At 40.4% G+C, this 17,384-nt stretch overlaps 1 protein-coding gene across 1 annotated transcript in view; it reads left to right on the top strand.

Moving 5' to 3' along the window:
- The window catches only part of WNT2 (Wnt family member 2), a 44,033-nt gene that overhangs the window by 1,053 nt on the left and 25,596 nt on the right, over positions 1 to 17,384 (top strand). Inside the window, exons 2-3 of the mRNA XM_029233972.1 lie at positions 1,125 to 1,351; positions 6,688 to 6,965. Coding sequence (XP_029089805.1) covers positions 1,125 to 1,351; positions 6,688 to 6,965 — 505 coding nt within the window. The remainder of the gene's footprint in view (positions 1 to 1,124; positions 1,352 to 6,687; positions 6,966 to 17,384) is intronic.

Genomic DNA, 17,384 nt, shown 5'->3' with positions numbered 1-17,384 from the left:
TAGGAAGACACGAGCTCTTCAAAGGAGCAAAGCAAAGAAAGCATGGATGGGAAGAGGGGTTCAATTCCTTCCTAAGCCACTTTGAACAGAAAGGCGTTTAGCCTTGACATTACTGACATAGGATCAAAGATTGATTTATCAGAGTGACCGTTTTTCAATAAAATGACTATTTCTGTCTCCATGGGTGTATAAACATTATTTATTGCCCAGGCTTTTTGTCACATTGTCTCTCAGCTGTCACTTAACTATATTTTGGGGGAGTCACAGCTGTAATGATTTTATGATCATATAAAATAATGAAAATACAAGAAAAAGACATTCTCCTTGTTTGATCGCTTCAAAAGACACCTATGGCAGCTTGGGTTATATAAAAGGTACCTTTCTAAACATTTCACAACTAATAGAGAACATCTGGGTAGAGATGATGATGTAATTTTTTGTTAAAGTCTCTTCTCAAAAGTACTTTATGGAGCTATAACACTGTTTGATTCTTCCAAATATTTAGTGTCCTTAATAACAATAGAAAGATTTTTTTCCAAAGGTTCTCTATAAAAGCCAAAAAGAGCTGGAAAATGGAAATATTTAACAGATTCTTTAGTAGAAGAATGGCATGCCTGTGCAGAGAGGATAACATCAGATACCGGCAGGTGTTGATTAGACAGTTACAGACAGTTTAAGACACTTAAACATTAGATCAAATAAATGGCAGTGAGGAGCTTCTAAAGGTCGGCTTCCTCCAAAGCCAAGTCCAGACACATTGTGTACTGAGATCAGAGTCTTCTTGGAAGAAGTCTTCCAGAAACATGTTGCCCCTTCCCCCCTCAACCCATTCCCCAACTGCAGACCTTGCCTCTCCCACCCTGCCCAGAGCATCATCTGGTGGCCTCGGCTTCACATCCAAGAAACAGTCAGCACTCCGTTTTGGGGTGGCTTCTACCAGATCACTCACCATGCCTGCTGTGTCGCTTCTCCAGTGAACTAAAGTTAAATAACCTTTGCCTTCTAATATCCCCCAAAGGATAGGAATTCATATTTGACATGCTGCTTTGAACTCTTCCCTCTCCCGGGAAACACCATGTGAGGCCTCGCTGTTCTGTGCTCTCCCCCGTGTTGGTCCTTCCCAGGTACATGAGAGCTACAGGTGGCTCCTCCAGGGTGATGTGTGACAATGTGCCAGGCCTGGTGAGCCGCCAGCGGCAGCTGTGCCACCGACACCCGGACGTGATGCGTGCCATCGGCCTGGGCGTGGCCGAGTGGACGGCAGAGTGCCAGCACCAGTTCCGCCAGCACCGCTGGAACTGCAACACCCTGGACAGGGATCACAGCCTCTTCGGCAGGGTCCTGCTTCGAAGTAAGTCTCCCGCCTTCACGCAGCTCATGGGCTCTACCCTCATATACACACACCCTTATTTGGTCTTCAAAGTCCCTGCTCATCTTGTCTTGCATGCTATGCAGTCAGAAGCTTGTTCTGTTGGGTGCCATTTGTCCCGTTTTACAGACAAGGACTCGAGAAATCAAGAAACTTGTCTGTCTCAAGTTTGGGAGGAGGATGTAGTGCCCCAGGCTGGTGTCTTTTTTATTCTTGGCTCTGTCCATCCACGTCAAGTCACAACCCTGCCTGTCCCCCCAGGTTCAGATTTTGTCTCTAGAAGAAAGGACGCAGCAGCCACAGAGCGCTTTTGACTTTTTAACTCTTCTTTCTGGGACTTGAAACTTCCAGAAGGAAATGAGCAGAAGATTGGGATAGAATGCCCAAATCTTTTATTGGCCATAGATGGTCATTATTACAATAACAAGTCAGTGTTATTAAGAAGCAGAGACAAATCTCTGCTCAACACCTCTGACCTCCCATTCGGCTACTCGGCTTCGGGTCACTCTGTTTCTAAATTAAGCATTTTTTTCAGTAAACTGTAAATTCTGTAGGGCAGGAACTCATCTGCTTCCCCTGCACCTTACTTGGTACCTTGTGTGTTGTAGGCATCACTCATTCATTGAATGGTTGAATGAATGGATGCATGAACTTGTAGTGAGTGCCTATTCTCCAGGTACATTTTAAGCAGAAGGTTATTTATGGAGGGTAGGGGTGGGAACCATGAATTCACAGAGGTAGACCTTGGATATATTGCAGGTTTGGTTCCAGATCACCACAATAAAGCAAGTCACACAAATTTTTTTGGTTTCCCAATGCATATAAAAGTTATGTTTATACTATGCTGTAGTCTATTAACTGTTGAAAAAACAATGTACATACCTTAATTTTAAAATACTTTATTGCTAAAAAATGGTAACCATCATTTGACAATGCAGTTTGCCACAAAGCTTCAGTTTGTAAAAAACAATATCTGTGAAGCGCAATTAAGTGCAATAAAATGGGGTACGCCTGTGGTTTCTTCCTTTTCTTTTTTTTTAGAAAGCACATTGAACATTATCTAACTACATAATAAACTTCTTAAAAGTTCTGAATGTGGAAAGTAGCTTACTAACTTGTACACAATCAGAGAAAATTAACTGAAAATCAGATCTTATTTTCAAAACATCCCCATCCCTTAACCTGGTCTTCGCAGCATTCTCCAAGAAGTAGCACATCCCATTTGCTACTGGGAAATCTTACTGAAAACACAACAGTTTATGTGCGAACCCCAGAAACAGGAAATTTTCCACTTGTTTTTGCCCACCTCCCCCTCCCAATCCTAAGAAAATCATTCGGGCTGTGCACTTGGTAATGCTTAACAGAGGGTGTTTCTATCAGGTAATCATCACAGCCCTAGGGTTTTATGAGGCCAAATGCATAACCGAATGTCTCTAAAATCCCCCAAGGGCATAGTACTCTCACTCTTAGTGTACCCCTAAAGTTAATTTACTGTGATATTCTGCAATTTTATTCTCTGGTTTAAGAATATTCTTCCGCATTCCTTTTGGAGTTTTGATATGACATCACAACATTTTTGAAAGGATAATAATAAATTTCAGCTACATGGAATTTTAAGACTTCACCTAGATTAACTCACCAGTGAATCAATTAAAGTGCTGGACCTTATCAAAGAGAGTTTGCAAATATCTGGCACCATAAATCTTTGCATATATTAGGTACAGGCTCTTGGTGTTAAAGATGTATCAGGATTTTTCCTTTTCAAAGGTCTCAACCATTTTCCAATGATTACAAATTAAGTGTACTTCTCATTTATAAAATGATCACCTATAGAGTCTGTCTATGAAAATCCATTAAGATGTCTCCATATTGAAAAAAAAAAAAAAACCTTTCCATAACAAATCAAAGGAAGCAAGTTTGACCACTGATTCTAGAGAGTGTATATGCCAAAGCTGGAGATTCATTCAACTTAATCTTGGCAATGTTTGTTTCTTCAGAGCTGTAGAATGGCTGAGAGGGAAAAGGTTATAAATAGAGAAAGCAGAACAAGTTTGACTTAGGCTAAGCCTTCAGGTAAATTAGAGATTATAACTGTACTCCCTTCAGATTTCTTTCAGATGAAGCTGAATGCTTTGCCAAAGTACTCAAAACTTAAAACACTCATGCTACACAGTTTCTTTCCAATCTTCACAGAAGGCCAGATTTCTTCCTGGACATTTACGTAAACTCCTGTGACTGTCAGTGATGATTTTGTGTTGGTTATGGGAAGGCTGAATTTGGCCTAAGGTAGCTTATCCTGGAAATAATCACGAAATTCCAATGAAGCTATCCAAAGAGTTTTACAATTAATTGCTTGGAGGGAAATTCACATCTTAGAGTTGTAAAGAACTCCTCCTTCGGAAACCTAAATGTCCTCATAGATAAATAGGAAAGCCAAAGGGCAGTACCACATATAAGGAGAACATAAAAGTTACTAACATATCCTGTGGTCATAGAGAAATGGAGAACATCTGCCTCTTTTGCTTCAGAGACCAAGAGTAAGGCAGACCGATTTTTAGGAACTTTCGTAATTTGCTCATTCAACCGACTATCACCAGACACGTCAGAGAAATGTAAAGACAGAACTAGTAAACTCAAAAATAATCCTGCAAGAATTTGTATATACTTTCAGAATTCTAGAATAAGCCTTAAATAAAAAAGTGATTAGGTTTCATCCTGGTTAAAAAAAAAAAAAAAAAAAAAAGGCAAGCATTTAAAAAAAAAGAGTTGAACAACCCATAACTTTCCAGAAAGCCTAGCTTCTAGTGTTTTGCCTTCCCAGCTGCCTGTCCCACCCTATACACTTAGTAAACATTGCTTGACTTATCTCAAACCAAAAATTAGAGAAACTTCAATAGTAACACATCAGGAAGTCTAAATATCACCATTTAGATTTGGATTTTGTTTCATATTGCAATGGCTTTAAAAAGAACCAGTTTTTCTAAGAAGAGGCCAGAGATCAAAATTTGTTTTGTTACAAAGCCAACTCTTGAAATGTGCTACTATTTTGCACATAGCATTTTAGTGATTCATCTAAGACACTTAACTGAAAACATCTTAAGGCCATATCTACATGATATACCAAAACATCTGGAGGTAAAATGAAAAGATATTCCATGTGCTAATTTTTTCTTTAAATAAATAAATAAATATCTAGCTATTTAGTAATGCGTTTGAATAATAAATGACAAATATTTAGAAAGGTGATGGCTTTGCTTTGGAAATTATTTCTGAAATGTAGCAGATTTTTAAGTGATTTTTTTTTTTTCTTTCTTTCAGCCAACAAGTCAATGTAGTTGTTTGCAAGTTAGGCCAGGATGCATTCTGTGCCTAGACAATGTATTCCTCTACTAACCTTCAAAATACTGTCTGGTCACTGACAGATCTGCATCTTCCATAGCTTTCCCCTAAAAGATCACCTCATAAAGTTTCTCTTCTTTCTTAAGAAATAAGACTTAAGAAATAAGACTTAAGAAATAAGACTAGTGCAAAATATATTATGCATTCAGGAATTTTCCCCCATATGATATCTCTAAATGTGGGCACTGAACTCCAAATCCAAAACCAGGCTTTAGCAGATCAATGGGATGACTATGGACAAGGTATTTTCCTACATGGTAAAATGGGTAAACTAAAAATTTTATTTATCTGAAAGCCACTAGCAGAGATTAAGCCACATTTGCATCTATTAGTCACCATCTTTTACAAAACATGTCAATTCCTCTTAGAAAATCATCTGTGATCCTTATAACATAATCTGGAATTCTAAAACAGCTCCCACAACCGTCACATTTCTCTCTGGAGAGCACTACCTGCTACCTATGGCAAATATTCATATAACTGATTTTACCTAACTTCAAGGCACGATTGATTCTTTTTTTTTTTCGGATGGTTAGAGGTTTCGGGGAAGATATTTTTTGAAGGCTGAGGCAAGTGCCATTTAATATGGTATAGATACAGTTTCCTGATTTTTAATAATGAGACTAGCAGAGCAAATATTGCAAGGGATGTATAATAAATTTTAGCACTGAATGACAAACGGAAACAAGCAGGGCTTTGACGCGAAAAGGTGGTTTGTTCTCCCAGCTGTGTGGTTCAAAAAGTCACACTTGTCTTGACATAGTGAATCACCAAATGGCTCTCCATTTGCTGCCTTGCACTGGCATTAGCTTGTTCGGCTTCTATTTGATGGTGAATATATTTGCTGCGGCAACCATTAGTAAAAAGCCATGCTAATAACAGTGAAGTACAGCTCCGCTTGAAAAATGAGGTGCACACAGACCCTTAAGAGCCTTATATCTGTCACTATACCACAACACCGTGTTATGAGTTACTACAGATTATTAAAATAATTTAATGTAGTTATCGCACTGAAATATGTACCCTTCATCCTGGAAGTGAACGTAGCCTGTGCTCTAATAAAGAACAATTCTAAGAAAGCACCCCAAAGGGTTCTTGCCCAGGTCTAATTATAGGCGGTAAATTTGTTTCCTTCCAGAAAAAAACCAAAGAAAAGCTTGTCGCTGTCTTTTACCCAATACCAGTGATTAGTGCAGGTGTTCCAGAAGAAAGTAAATTCACCTTAATAGTTAGACGTAGTATGTAACTCAAGGATATTGCATATTGCCTTCAATAATCTCGCCGTTACTTGTGAAAGCTGATGCCAAGCCGAAGCTCTCCAGGGTTAACCAGAGGTGCTGGTTACTGCTGTGAACTGTCTTCCCACCTCAACCCCTAGATTACTTCCAATTCAGTATTTCAGTAGCAATCATTTACACACATACAAGTGTCCTCAATAATGCCTGGAGGTCTGGAAGGTTTTTCCAGTGAGAGCTGTAGTAGCACGAATACCCAGATATGTTATGGAATGACAGAATTGTAGAATTCAGACTGTATGCTGCAGAGGAGGAAACCAAGGTCTAGAGATGTCCTGCTCCTCTCTTCTGGGACATGTGGGATTCTAGGTTAAAGCAAGAACATGTATGAGACTAATATGAAGCCAGGAACTGGGCAGGGCAGGCTTTTGCTGCATTTTCTTTTATACTCTATTTACTTTAAGGATAGTTGTCCTACAGTTATCCAAATTGATAAAAGCTTGTATTAAGCGCGACGATTCATATTCAAGAGCCAGCCTTGGCTCTAGGAAAGAATTCTTCAAGGATACTTTGTCTAGCGGCAAAGTATGTCAGAGGCAGAACAAGTATTAAACAGCCATCGTGTAAAAGTTATTCAGAACGAGCAATGCCAGACTACTTTTAAGAAAAGCATTTTTGTTACAGGTAGCCGGGAATCTGCCTTTGTTTACGCCATCTCCTCAGCTGGAGTTGTATTTGCCATCACCAGGGCCTGTAGCCAAGGAGAATTAAAACCCTGTTCCTGTGACCCAAAGAAGAAGGGAACCGCCAAGGACAGCAAGGGCACTTTCGACTGGGGTGGCTGCAGTGATAACATTGACTATGGGATCAAGTTTGCCCGAGCCTTTGTGGACGCCAAGGAAAGGAAAGGAAAGGATGCCAGAGCCCTGATGAATCTTCACAACAACAGAGCCGGCAGGAAGGTATGGACTGCAACAGTGCTCGTTTGGTAGACTGCATGGCCTTATAAATCACTTAAGGCAAGCTTATCTTAAGCCTTCCTAGAGTGCTAAAATGCTATCATCACAACTTCCCACTGTCCCCCAGCCCAGAGCTGTTTGTTCTAAAGAATACCACCAACTGGGTTGAAATATCCCCACCTGCACTCTACCTTCCCTCCCACAGCTAAGCTCAAGGAGTCCACCACTGCTTTTGGCATTGGGTACAGTCAAGTGCCTATGGTCTCTCTGGATACTGTATCATCTAGTCAGAAGATAGCATCTGTGGTTGAGGATAGGGCTGCATCCCACATACCAGTAGGACACTGAATGCTTGTATCTAAGGGGTATCAAGTCCCAGAACATCTTCTCTCAAACTTATCATGAAAGCAACTCACCAGGCATGGCTTGTTGGCTTCTTCTAGATTCAGGGAAGCTCTTTTCAGAACCAGAAGCTGCTTTCACTCTTAAAAGCCCCACCTTGGGCTTTTAAGGGGTTTCTGGTACTGGATGAGTAAGTGGACTAGGGGAAGACGTGCCCCAAAGAGGCACACTGGCCCCTTAACCTCTAGTCCTGACTAAGCTCTTGGGCTGTGGGTACCTAGTCAATATTCATTCCCTAACTCCCATTTGTTAGATGAGGAAAGTAGACCCTCCAGTGCTCGAGGTCACATGGAGAATCAGAAGAAAAGCCAGGACTAGAATTCAGGTTTCAACTCCCAGCCCCGGGGTGGTTTGGCCTAGGATTAAACCATTTCAATGCCAGTGTTCAGATCCACTGATGAGCCATGTCTTTGGGCATGGTGGCTTGACCAGAATAACTAGAGAATCTGAATGCTGCGCATTAGGCCTTTGTGTAAGAAGCATAAACTGGTTGGCTAATCAAACGTTCAGTCAGAACCATTCTAAAATAATCTAACTGCCAATGAGAAGAGATAACTATAATTTGTCTTTTATCAACACAAAATAAATATGTGCTTGACATTAATATATAAAGAAAGATCAGCATAAAATTGAAAAGTCCCCAGGGGGGCTTTAATAGGAAAAAAGAATAGAAAAGAATGCAGATCTGTTTGGATGAAAACCCTTTTACTAGGCTCACAGAGGGAACAGATCTCATTTAAAGGAATTTGGAAGGAAAGAAGTCTTGCTTAGCACATGGAATGAGATGAGTGTGACCTGAGCAGTTTACAAATAGTACCTTTCTTGAACTTGGAAAATCAACATTCCTAATTTTCACAAATTTATGAACTTATAGTGACTACTGCCAAGAATATAGACTACGGTTGTGCAATCCTACAACTGTGGTAATTACTGTTTGTGCAATGGTTTAGATAAGGAAAAATTTACATTGACCTTTGTTTTGACATTGATACCATATGTATAGGTTATAAAGTGTGGTGTCTTTGATAGGAGAATGCTGCTTAATTATTCAAGCACAGTATATAGTTGGATCTCTCAGACTCTTTGTACGGATAAGAGCATATGGTCATACACTGCATCCAAAATAACGTTGACTCATCAAAATAAATGTTAATTTTGCTTAATAGATCATTAGATATTGAATGTTTCTACTCTTCAAGACAATAGATCTTAGCTATTATATGGTAGGCTCTGAATAAACATGATTTTTAACGTAAATTACATGATTCCTCACTGTGTAGAGGTGAACAGCTGTCAGGCCTCAGATATTCTCCTGCCTACTCTGCAAAACTTAGGAGGCTACTTTTGATTGGAATAAAAGTGCACACACTGACTTTTTAAAATGTGGCTTTAATTAATGGTGGGTGGGCAGACTCTTTCAAGGAGATGCATGATGTCAGTGAATATGAACTTTAATGAGAGTAAATGTATTGAGATAAACATGCGTCTCTAATTCTCTTCTTGCGGTCATTAGACCCCCAGTCTCTACTCCCCCTTCGTACCAGCAGAAGGTCTGTGGAATCAAAATGAGAACAGGCTGGGCTTGAGTCTGAAGGCAGGCCTCCTGAGCTAAGCCTCCGACTGGCCTAGCTCTAGAAAACCCCAGCCTCCAAGGCTGAGAGCCACATCAGTTCATTTTTTTTTTCTGCTTTGTGCTTTTCAGTATTTCCAAAGTTGTCCACTACGAACACCTTCTACTTTTTAAAATGGGGGGATGGGGTGGGGTGGGGAGCAAGGGGCAGGACCAATACATTTGAAAAGAAAAGCCATCTATTCCAAGATTGTTCTGCTTAGCCAACACTACAAATCAGAATTCAACATTGCCATTCACAACAGGCCTTAACTTTCCCCTAATATTTGAGCAGTTTAATTCTTTTATTATAGCAGCTGGTTAGAGCACCCTCATGTGTCTCTGTACTGTAATATCATTTTAGATCTTCTATGCTGTTATATCACTTTATTTTAATCACAGCTTCAACAGAATTTGTAATGACGCTTCTTTCCTTCATGTTTTCTTGGAACTCATCTTAAGTCTAGTTTTCTGCCTCCAAATAGGACTATTAATAAGTCTTGAAAAGATAAATCTACCTTGTTCAAAACAAACATTTTATCGAAAAAGACAGTCCATAGCTTCTCTTAGCAGTTCTTTTTAGATCTAAAGAAGCCATGCTATGAAAACTTCTAAATTATATTTTAAGATAGGTTAAGGTAAATTTCAGGTGAAAGTTACTTGGTTGATAGTCACCATTTGTTTCCTTTAAGGATCTTGAAAACAGCTTTAAATTAGTCCACTCTTTCTACATGAAATGATCACAACTTCTTTTACCTTTCCTAAGAGAATCTAACTCAAAATATTCCATGTACCCAGTCAAATACTGCCCTTCAATCAAGACATTTACATAATAAGAATAAGAGGAATTCCATAAAAATACTTTTCCCAAAAGTATTTCTTACCATAGTGAAGATGGAACAAGGGATGTGAAGCGAGACCTACCTTCGTTTTAACCCTGCAATACCGGTGGCTTAGATCACTGAATTCAGGCTCTTTCAGATGTAAAGGGGATTGTAGTGCTATGGAAAGACAAGAGTAAAGTGAATAGCACAGAACCTGGCAAGTAGTAGGTGCTCAGTGAAAGCTAGTCCCCCCGTCCCCCTTCAGTGACGTGAAGGTTATCTGTAACTCAGGGTACAGAATCAGGCACAAATCCAGTTTGAACTAGTACTTAGGATTCAATCTGATCTCTCCACTTACCCATAGACTCATCTTCGGTACAGTCTAACATACTAAGAAAAAATAGGCATACGGCATTAGCTAATGTACAAAAGACTGTCAAAATCCTTTGTAATTTGATCTTCTAAAAAACCCCTATTGGAATAAAAAACAGTATTAGTATTTCTGTTTTTCAGATGACGAAACTGGGCCTCAGAGGGATCAAGTGACTAACACATAGGGTCATACAATCGTGAAGTGCTGGGCTTGGGGGCTCAAACCCATTGCTTTCATCTTTTTGTCCTTATCTACCTTTCCATGTTGTCTCTGTTGAGAATTTCTGAGAAAGATAAACACACAGCATTTCTGTACTGAAAAAAACAAAACAAAAACAGCAGCAGCAGCAAGCAGTCCTTGGAAGGTAGTTTACTGGTGATATTTTTTTCCTCTTTGTGTGTGTCTTTAATTTTACAAGTTTCCTAAACTGAATATGTATTATTTCTTAATAAAAGGCAAAACCTTGTTTAAATACCAAAAATATAACTTCTAGTCACCATGAACATGCCCAAAGCTTATTTGGTGGATTTCCAAAATTTCAACTCAAGGCACTGCAAGTTCTAGAGCACTGTTCCTATGTGCTACTGGACTAAATTTGGGAAAAGCACTGTTTCTGGTACTGTCATATGTAGAAAAGAATAAGACAAAATCCTGACCACAAGAAACTTTTTTTTTTTTTTTTTTTTTTTTTTGCAGTACGCGGGTCTCTCACTGTTGTGGCCTCTCCCGCTGCGGAGCACAGGCTCCAGATGCGCAGGCTCAGCGGCCATGGCTCACGGGCCCAGCCGCTCCACGGCATGTGGGATCTTCCCGGACCGGGGCACGAACCCGCGTCCCCTGCAACAGCAGGCGGACTCTCAACCACTGCGCCAACAGGGAAGCCCAAGAAACTAAATTTTAATCAGGGAGACAAGTGAAATACAATTGTGAGGCAAGCTCTATGCTAGACGGTATAATATAAAAATCACCCAAAGGGCCAGTTAGTTGAGGAGAGAAAGGTTGTGTCATAAAAGAGCTGGGTGTTGAAGCTGGAGATAAAGGTCTCCTATGGCTGAGATACGGAAAATGCTTTCCAGGATGAAGGGACTCCAGACAAAGAAAGGTATGAGAGTAGAAAGAACATCAAAGTTGAAGAATGACAAGGGTACTAGGGTAGAGCTCATGACTGAAAATTAATAGGAGCTGAGGCTGCAAATTTGAGTCTCGGCCAGATCTGGAGAGCCTCAAATGCCATGCTGAGATATTTGGGTGCTGCTGTGAAGCAATGGGAAGGTATTGAACAATGCAGGAGATGTTAAATACTTAAGTTCCAGTTTTATGTACTGTTAATTTCTCTAGAGTCCACTTTAAAAGAATGACAGATTTCAAAGTTCAAATCTTCTGTAGTAGGTTTGAATGAATGACTTTAAAAAATAGACTCACTAGGAAACTTATGAGAAATTTCTACCTCCCTGAATTTTATTTTCAGCCTTACCTATACATATAAGGACTGATACAGACAGTAAGCTTCCTGATGGATAGTAATAAAAAATTAGCATATGGCAACCGTGTTGCTATTTATATTTTTAACATAGTGTTTACATTGTTATTGGCTCATTAGGGGTTCTTAGCTATTGACATCATGTTGATTGAGGCAACATGGAGGCTGGGGCTCTGGACACTGGTTCTAATACTTGAGCATGACCTTGGACAAGTTACCTAACAAGGATTGCTACAGAAAATAAAATATATACACATAAGCACCAGGTTTTAAGCAAGCCTAGGAGGTAGGTATCATTACTATCCATATTTTCCATATGAAGAGACTAAAGTCTATATAATAGGGTGGCCGGAATTAGGAAACAAGTTGAATTTATTTCCTAGCTGAAATTCAAACTTAACTTAGCCTCCTGTATTTTACATTTATATGTATTTAGATATCCTGTATTTTTTTTTTGCGCGGCACGCGGGTCTCTCACTGCTGTGGCCTCTCCCGCTGCGGAGCACAGGCTCCGGACGCGCAGGCTCAGCGGCCATGGCTCACGGGCCCAGCCGCTCCGTGGCATGTGGGATCTTCCCGGACCGGGGCACGAACCCGTGTCCCCTGCATCGGCAGGCAGACTCCCAACCACTGCGCCACCAGGGAAGCCCATCCTGTATTTTATATGTGAGAAGTTTGGAGGGCAAAGGATCCAGAGTTTCTAGTTCTGTGCTCTGCCCAATCCAGCACCCCTCAAGGTCAGTGCTGTGGAGCGCCGGGCCTGCCCCTGAGCTCGGCCCACTGAGGCGCCAGCACAAAGCAGATACTTCCAAGTTCTGACTACAGGAAATACCTCCAAAGTCAACACAAATGGATATTGTACAAGATGTAAGCATAGCCTTACAGGCAAGTAAATCTTGGGCCTAATAAAGACTTCCAAGAATAGATCCTATGATGCCACTTAAGGTAAATAATACATAACGGGTCTGAACCAAGAGACCTGGGTGTGATGAAAAAGAAATCACTCTCGAAAAGTAAGGAATATCAACAGAAAAGAAAGTGATAAAACTGAACTGAATTACAGAGCCAGACGGCTTTAACCTCCTGTATATCCTCATCTTCCTTTCAATAATGTTGAGCATCTTTTCGAAGCACAACTTTCACTTAGTACAGATTTATGTTCTGACTGGCCTTCTCTGTTCATAAAACTAAACGCATTCTGAAAAATTAGATCAGTTCTGCCAGCCTCACCTCTCTCTTGTTGGACCCAAAGATAGAATGTTTTTGATACTGTCAATCTTTTACCATGTATGAATCAAAAACTAACCAGAATTAAAGTCCCAAGGCAGAGAAAACTGTTAACAAAATTATTACAGTTCCAGGTAAAGTTCTATTATTCATAGAAAATGTTTTTTTAGACTGGCCTCATTAGTCAATAAAAATTATTATATATATGATTAGTCAACAGTAATGTTCTCGAATTCCACAAATAAGTTCCACACCTTATATTTCCTAGCTAAGCCCACCCACAGTCACTGTTTTTAAACAATAACAGTGCTCAAGAAATCACAATGTCTTATTTAAGTTAATAAATGATTGCATAAGCAAATCAACTGCACAGTTTGCTAATAAATATTCCTTATTTTCCTAGTTCCAGAGCATGTATGTTTGAAAGATATGTTGGTCTGGTTTTCAGTAGAGATGTGGACCTGTCAAAGGGATTTAATTGTTAATAAATGTACTTGGCTTTAAGCCAGCATCTGAAAATTAAATAATATGTTTTTAATGTGTGTTTCCCTCAGGAAAACTGATATAGGACCAGAAATACGGTAGTTGCTTTGTGGCATACACCCAACTAAAAAGTGAAGTACTAACACTTCTTCAAATGCTCAAGTTAAACTAAATACTTTAGTTGAAACATAGCATATAAAGACCTAAAATAAATTCTAAGCAGGATTTCTAAAGCAAGGTCAGTAAAGTTTGCATAGATTTCACATGGTATAAGGTGGATTGCCCTTTTTCTGATAGGGAGAGAATCAGTATAGCAGGACACAGGGGTCATAAACTTAGCAAAATGCAGGTACTTACAAAAAAAATTCTCATGATCTGCAAAGAAGTCTTATAAAGACACCCTGGCGTTCCTTGGGCTCCGTCTCCAAAAAGCCTGAGTTAAGAGACTAAAATTTCACTCTCCTTGGGAGAAGTTTGTCTTATTAAAACTGTCAAAATAATTCTTTGTGGACTAATTTGATGTGCAAACACTACATGTAAAAACTTTTGTAGAACCCATCCACTGAAACCAGAGACCATGAACCCCCCAGGAGTTCATGAGAAAGGCTGGCAGAGTGATTTAAGGTGTCAACCTGGTGTCAGACAGGCTTGGGGTACATCCTGCCTCAGCTACATTGCCTGTGAGACTTAGGGCAAGGTCCTCAGGGTCTAGGTATCTCAATATCCTCGTCTGTAAAACGGGGATGAAAATAGTACATGCCTTATATGCTTGTGTGGATTAAATAAAAGTGCTTAAATCAAGTGCTCAGCATGGCTTAACATATGGTAAGATCCTAATGAATGCTATGCCCTGTTATTATGCTCTGAGCTTTAGTTGGGATAAATATAAAATAGAATTGTTCTAGCTTGCACAATGCATGTATTTCCTTCTTCCATGCCCCCCTTTTTTTTAAAAACAGACTTTTGTTTCTGTGGTATAGAATATTAATATTTATAAGTTTCTTAAATTCTAAGAGTAGAAAATAGCCTCTGCAGACCTGAAGGCTTAAAGTGCTCAAAATCAAAGATTTAAGGGCCATCAAAAATCTACTAAGATTTTAGCACTGACAGAACGATGAGCTTACTGAAGATTTTTTATTGAGAAAAGTTATATATTAAACTAAAAATGGTTTCTATGAGGCTAAATGCCAAAAGAGTACTCCTGTCCTTAGCAGTCACATTTATTCATCTTTTTAAAAGTAGTGGACTTCCCTGGTGGCACAGTGGTTAAGAATCCGTCTGCCAATGCAGGGAACCCGGGTTCAACCCCTGGTCTGGAAAGATCCAACATGCCGCGGAGCAACTAAGCCCGTGCGCCACAACTACTGAGCCTACACTCTAGAGCCCGTGCTCCACAAGAGAAGCCACTGCAATGAGAAGCCTGCATATACTGCAAGGAAGAGTAGCTCTCTCTCGCCACAACTAGAGAAAGCCTGTGCGCAGCAACAAAGACCCAACACCGCCAAAAATAAATAATTTAAAAAATAAAATAATAAAAGTAGTCATGTCAAATGAGCAAAGGCTTAGTGATGAGATGCCACAGAGTAAACACTGGTGGGGTTAAGCAAATAGTGAGGGGAAGTGGTTGATGAGGAATTGTGCTGGGCGCCTGGGGGATATAAAAAGCCAGGAGGGCTGTGAGAATTTACAAAGAGGGGCCTAAGAAGTAGGTTGAAAATGGAACCTTGACAGCAGTCCGCATCAAGAATCAAAGAAGGAAGTGGTGCCAGAGACCCCTTAGAAAAGATTTGAGACAAAGTGGGAAACGGGACCTAAATGTGTCATGGGCTGAGGCCTGTTTCTGGAAGAAGCTTTCAGCATCACACATTGGAGAGAGACAGCAAGTCACTGTAATCGATTCTTTTTCGAGTTCTTTCTGTTATAAAAACAATACTCACACAAACAAAAGTAACAAACTGAGCAGTGCAGAAGTGTGTCTCATAAAATGAGAACATTTCCTCCCCTCACAATCCTTGTCTCCTTCCAGAACATTTCAAAGTGCAGTCGGACTCAAGGCTGTGGACAGAACATATACAATTTCACCTCTTCCTTCCTCCCTCAGACCTCATTAAAATTATAGTAATGGAATAAAAGTGGCTTAAATCAACAATAAAGAGAATAGTCAAAGAAATGAGAGAACTCAACAAATTTCTGGAAAGTGGAAAGGGAATGAAGAAATCGTAACATAAAGCAGGATGGAGAAGCCTCAGCCTAGAAGAATAAAAGCAGATGAGGGGGGATGTGGAAACTAAGATACCCTGAGAAAATTTCAGATACAAATGAGCACTGGAGAGAAGCATGGGGCTGAAAATTGGGATTAACTGAAAAACCCACTGGTGGCATAAAGAACCCCATCCCCTCCCCTTCACCCCCAAGCAGAACTCCTGGAAGTCTAGTGTCGAACCTTCTGGGCTTTCTGCAGCTAGAGCCTCCAGAACAGCCAGTGTCCTACCTACTCACTAGAAAGCGAACCTCTGGTCCACAAGCCCCACCATATAACCAGAGTACCTAAATACTTTGTTATGACTTCACTCTTAAATATGAAGAGACTGTCCAAGAATTACCATATATTTGATTAAATTCAGAAGCATAAAAGAAAGCAAACAAACAAACAAGCAGTAAGTCAGGCAGGGATGAGAAGAAAAATTTTTAAAAGCCAAGAAGATCCAAGCAGATATTAATATCCATGAACAACAAGAATGGATGCTTTGAAAAAGTGACAATTAGAAAACAAGAGAGAACTTGGAAGAGAAAGCCAAAGAAATCTCCCAGAAAATAAAACAAAAAGCCCAAAGGACAAATGGAGAACCATAAACATCACCTCTCTTTCCCACTTGAGTTTGAAACCAACTAAAAAATGAACAAGGGAGGTAGACAGAAGGAGTAACAGCGTCTGTTGCAGGACTGAAAAGAAGGCTGCGCTGGAGGGTGCAGTTTTGAAGCTTCGACTCCACCGGGAGCTGGGCAGACTTACTCACCCCATCCCAGGCTGCGCACCGGGGCCCTGCAGGGAGCCCCCTTGCTGAAGGGCAGGAGCTGATCATAACTCATCTGCTCCACAGGCTGGCAGATGCCCAAAGAGAAGGAACCCAGGCACACAAGCCCTGCTCCTTCTTCTAAACTCACCAGTTGGATAAGTCAGTTGTCCTACCCTGGGGAGAAATGAGTAAGGGGATGGAGAGAGCCAGGAGTGTTAGTCTAATGGAATTTATTCCTCAAGAAGCCAGGAAGAAAGTATTAAAACTGTAGAAGAGAAAATATGAGACATGGAGGATTGAGTCAGAAGGTTCAGCAACTTGACTAATTAGAATGCCGTAAAGAGACTAAATAAGTGTGTGGGGGGGGGCGGGGGGTGGAATATTAAGAGAAAATTCTCAGTGCTGAAGTTTCTAGATGGAAAGGGCCCACTGAGGGTTGAGCAGGACTAATTTTTTTTAAAAATCCTAAATATATCATTGTGATATTTCAGAACACCAAGGATAAGGGAAGGTTTCTAGAACCTTTCATGTGGGGGGTGGGGTGGGAAAGTGAAGTGAAAACAATAATGAGTTGCCAGAGAATCAGCCAGGCATCAGACTTCCCATCTGTAACACTAGAGACCAAAGCCTGTGGAGCAATAACTTCAGTTCTGAGGGAAAATTATTGTCAACCCAGAATTTTATAACCAGCCAAACTATTAGCCAAGTGTGAAGGCTGAATAAAGACATCTTAACACACAAGATTCAGAAAATGCATCGCCCATGTGCCTTGAAGGAGATACTCAAGCAGGGGCTGCAGCGAAGAGAAGGAATGAACCAAAAAAAGAGAAAACATGGCATCTGGCAGAGCAGAGTGTCCACCTAGGAGGGCATGATCCCAGCTGTGTCCAGATGGGACTGAGAAGATGCAGGACCACAGAACCCGCAGGAAACGGGGGGAAGTAATGGAACAGGTGGAATGAGCCTGAGAGTGGAAGACATTAGGTTGCAGTAAACACACTTGGTAG

Source organism: Monodon monoceros, unplaced genomic scaffold (genome assembly GCF_005190385.1).
Source record: "Monodon monoceros isolate NGI ecotype Baffin Bay Population unplaced genomic scaffold, NGI_Narwhal_1 Super_Scaffold_2, whole genome shotgun sequence".
NCBI classification, from domain to species: Eukaryota; Metazoa; Chordata; class Mammalia; order Artiodactyla; family Monodontidae; genus Monodon; species Monodon monoceros.
This window is presented reverse-complemented; position numbering and strand designations above follow the sequence as displayed.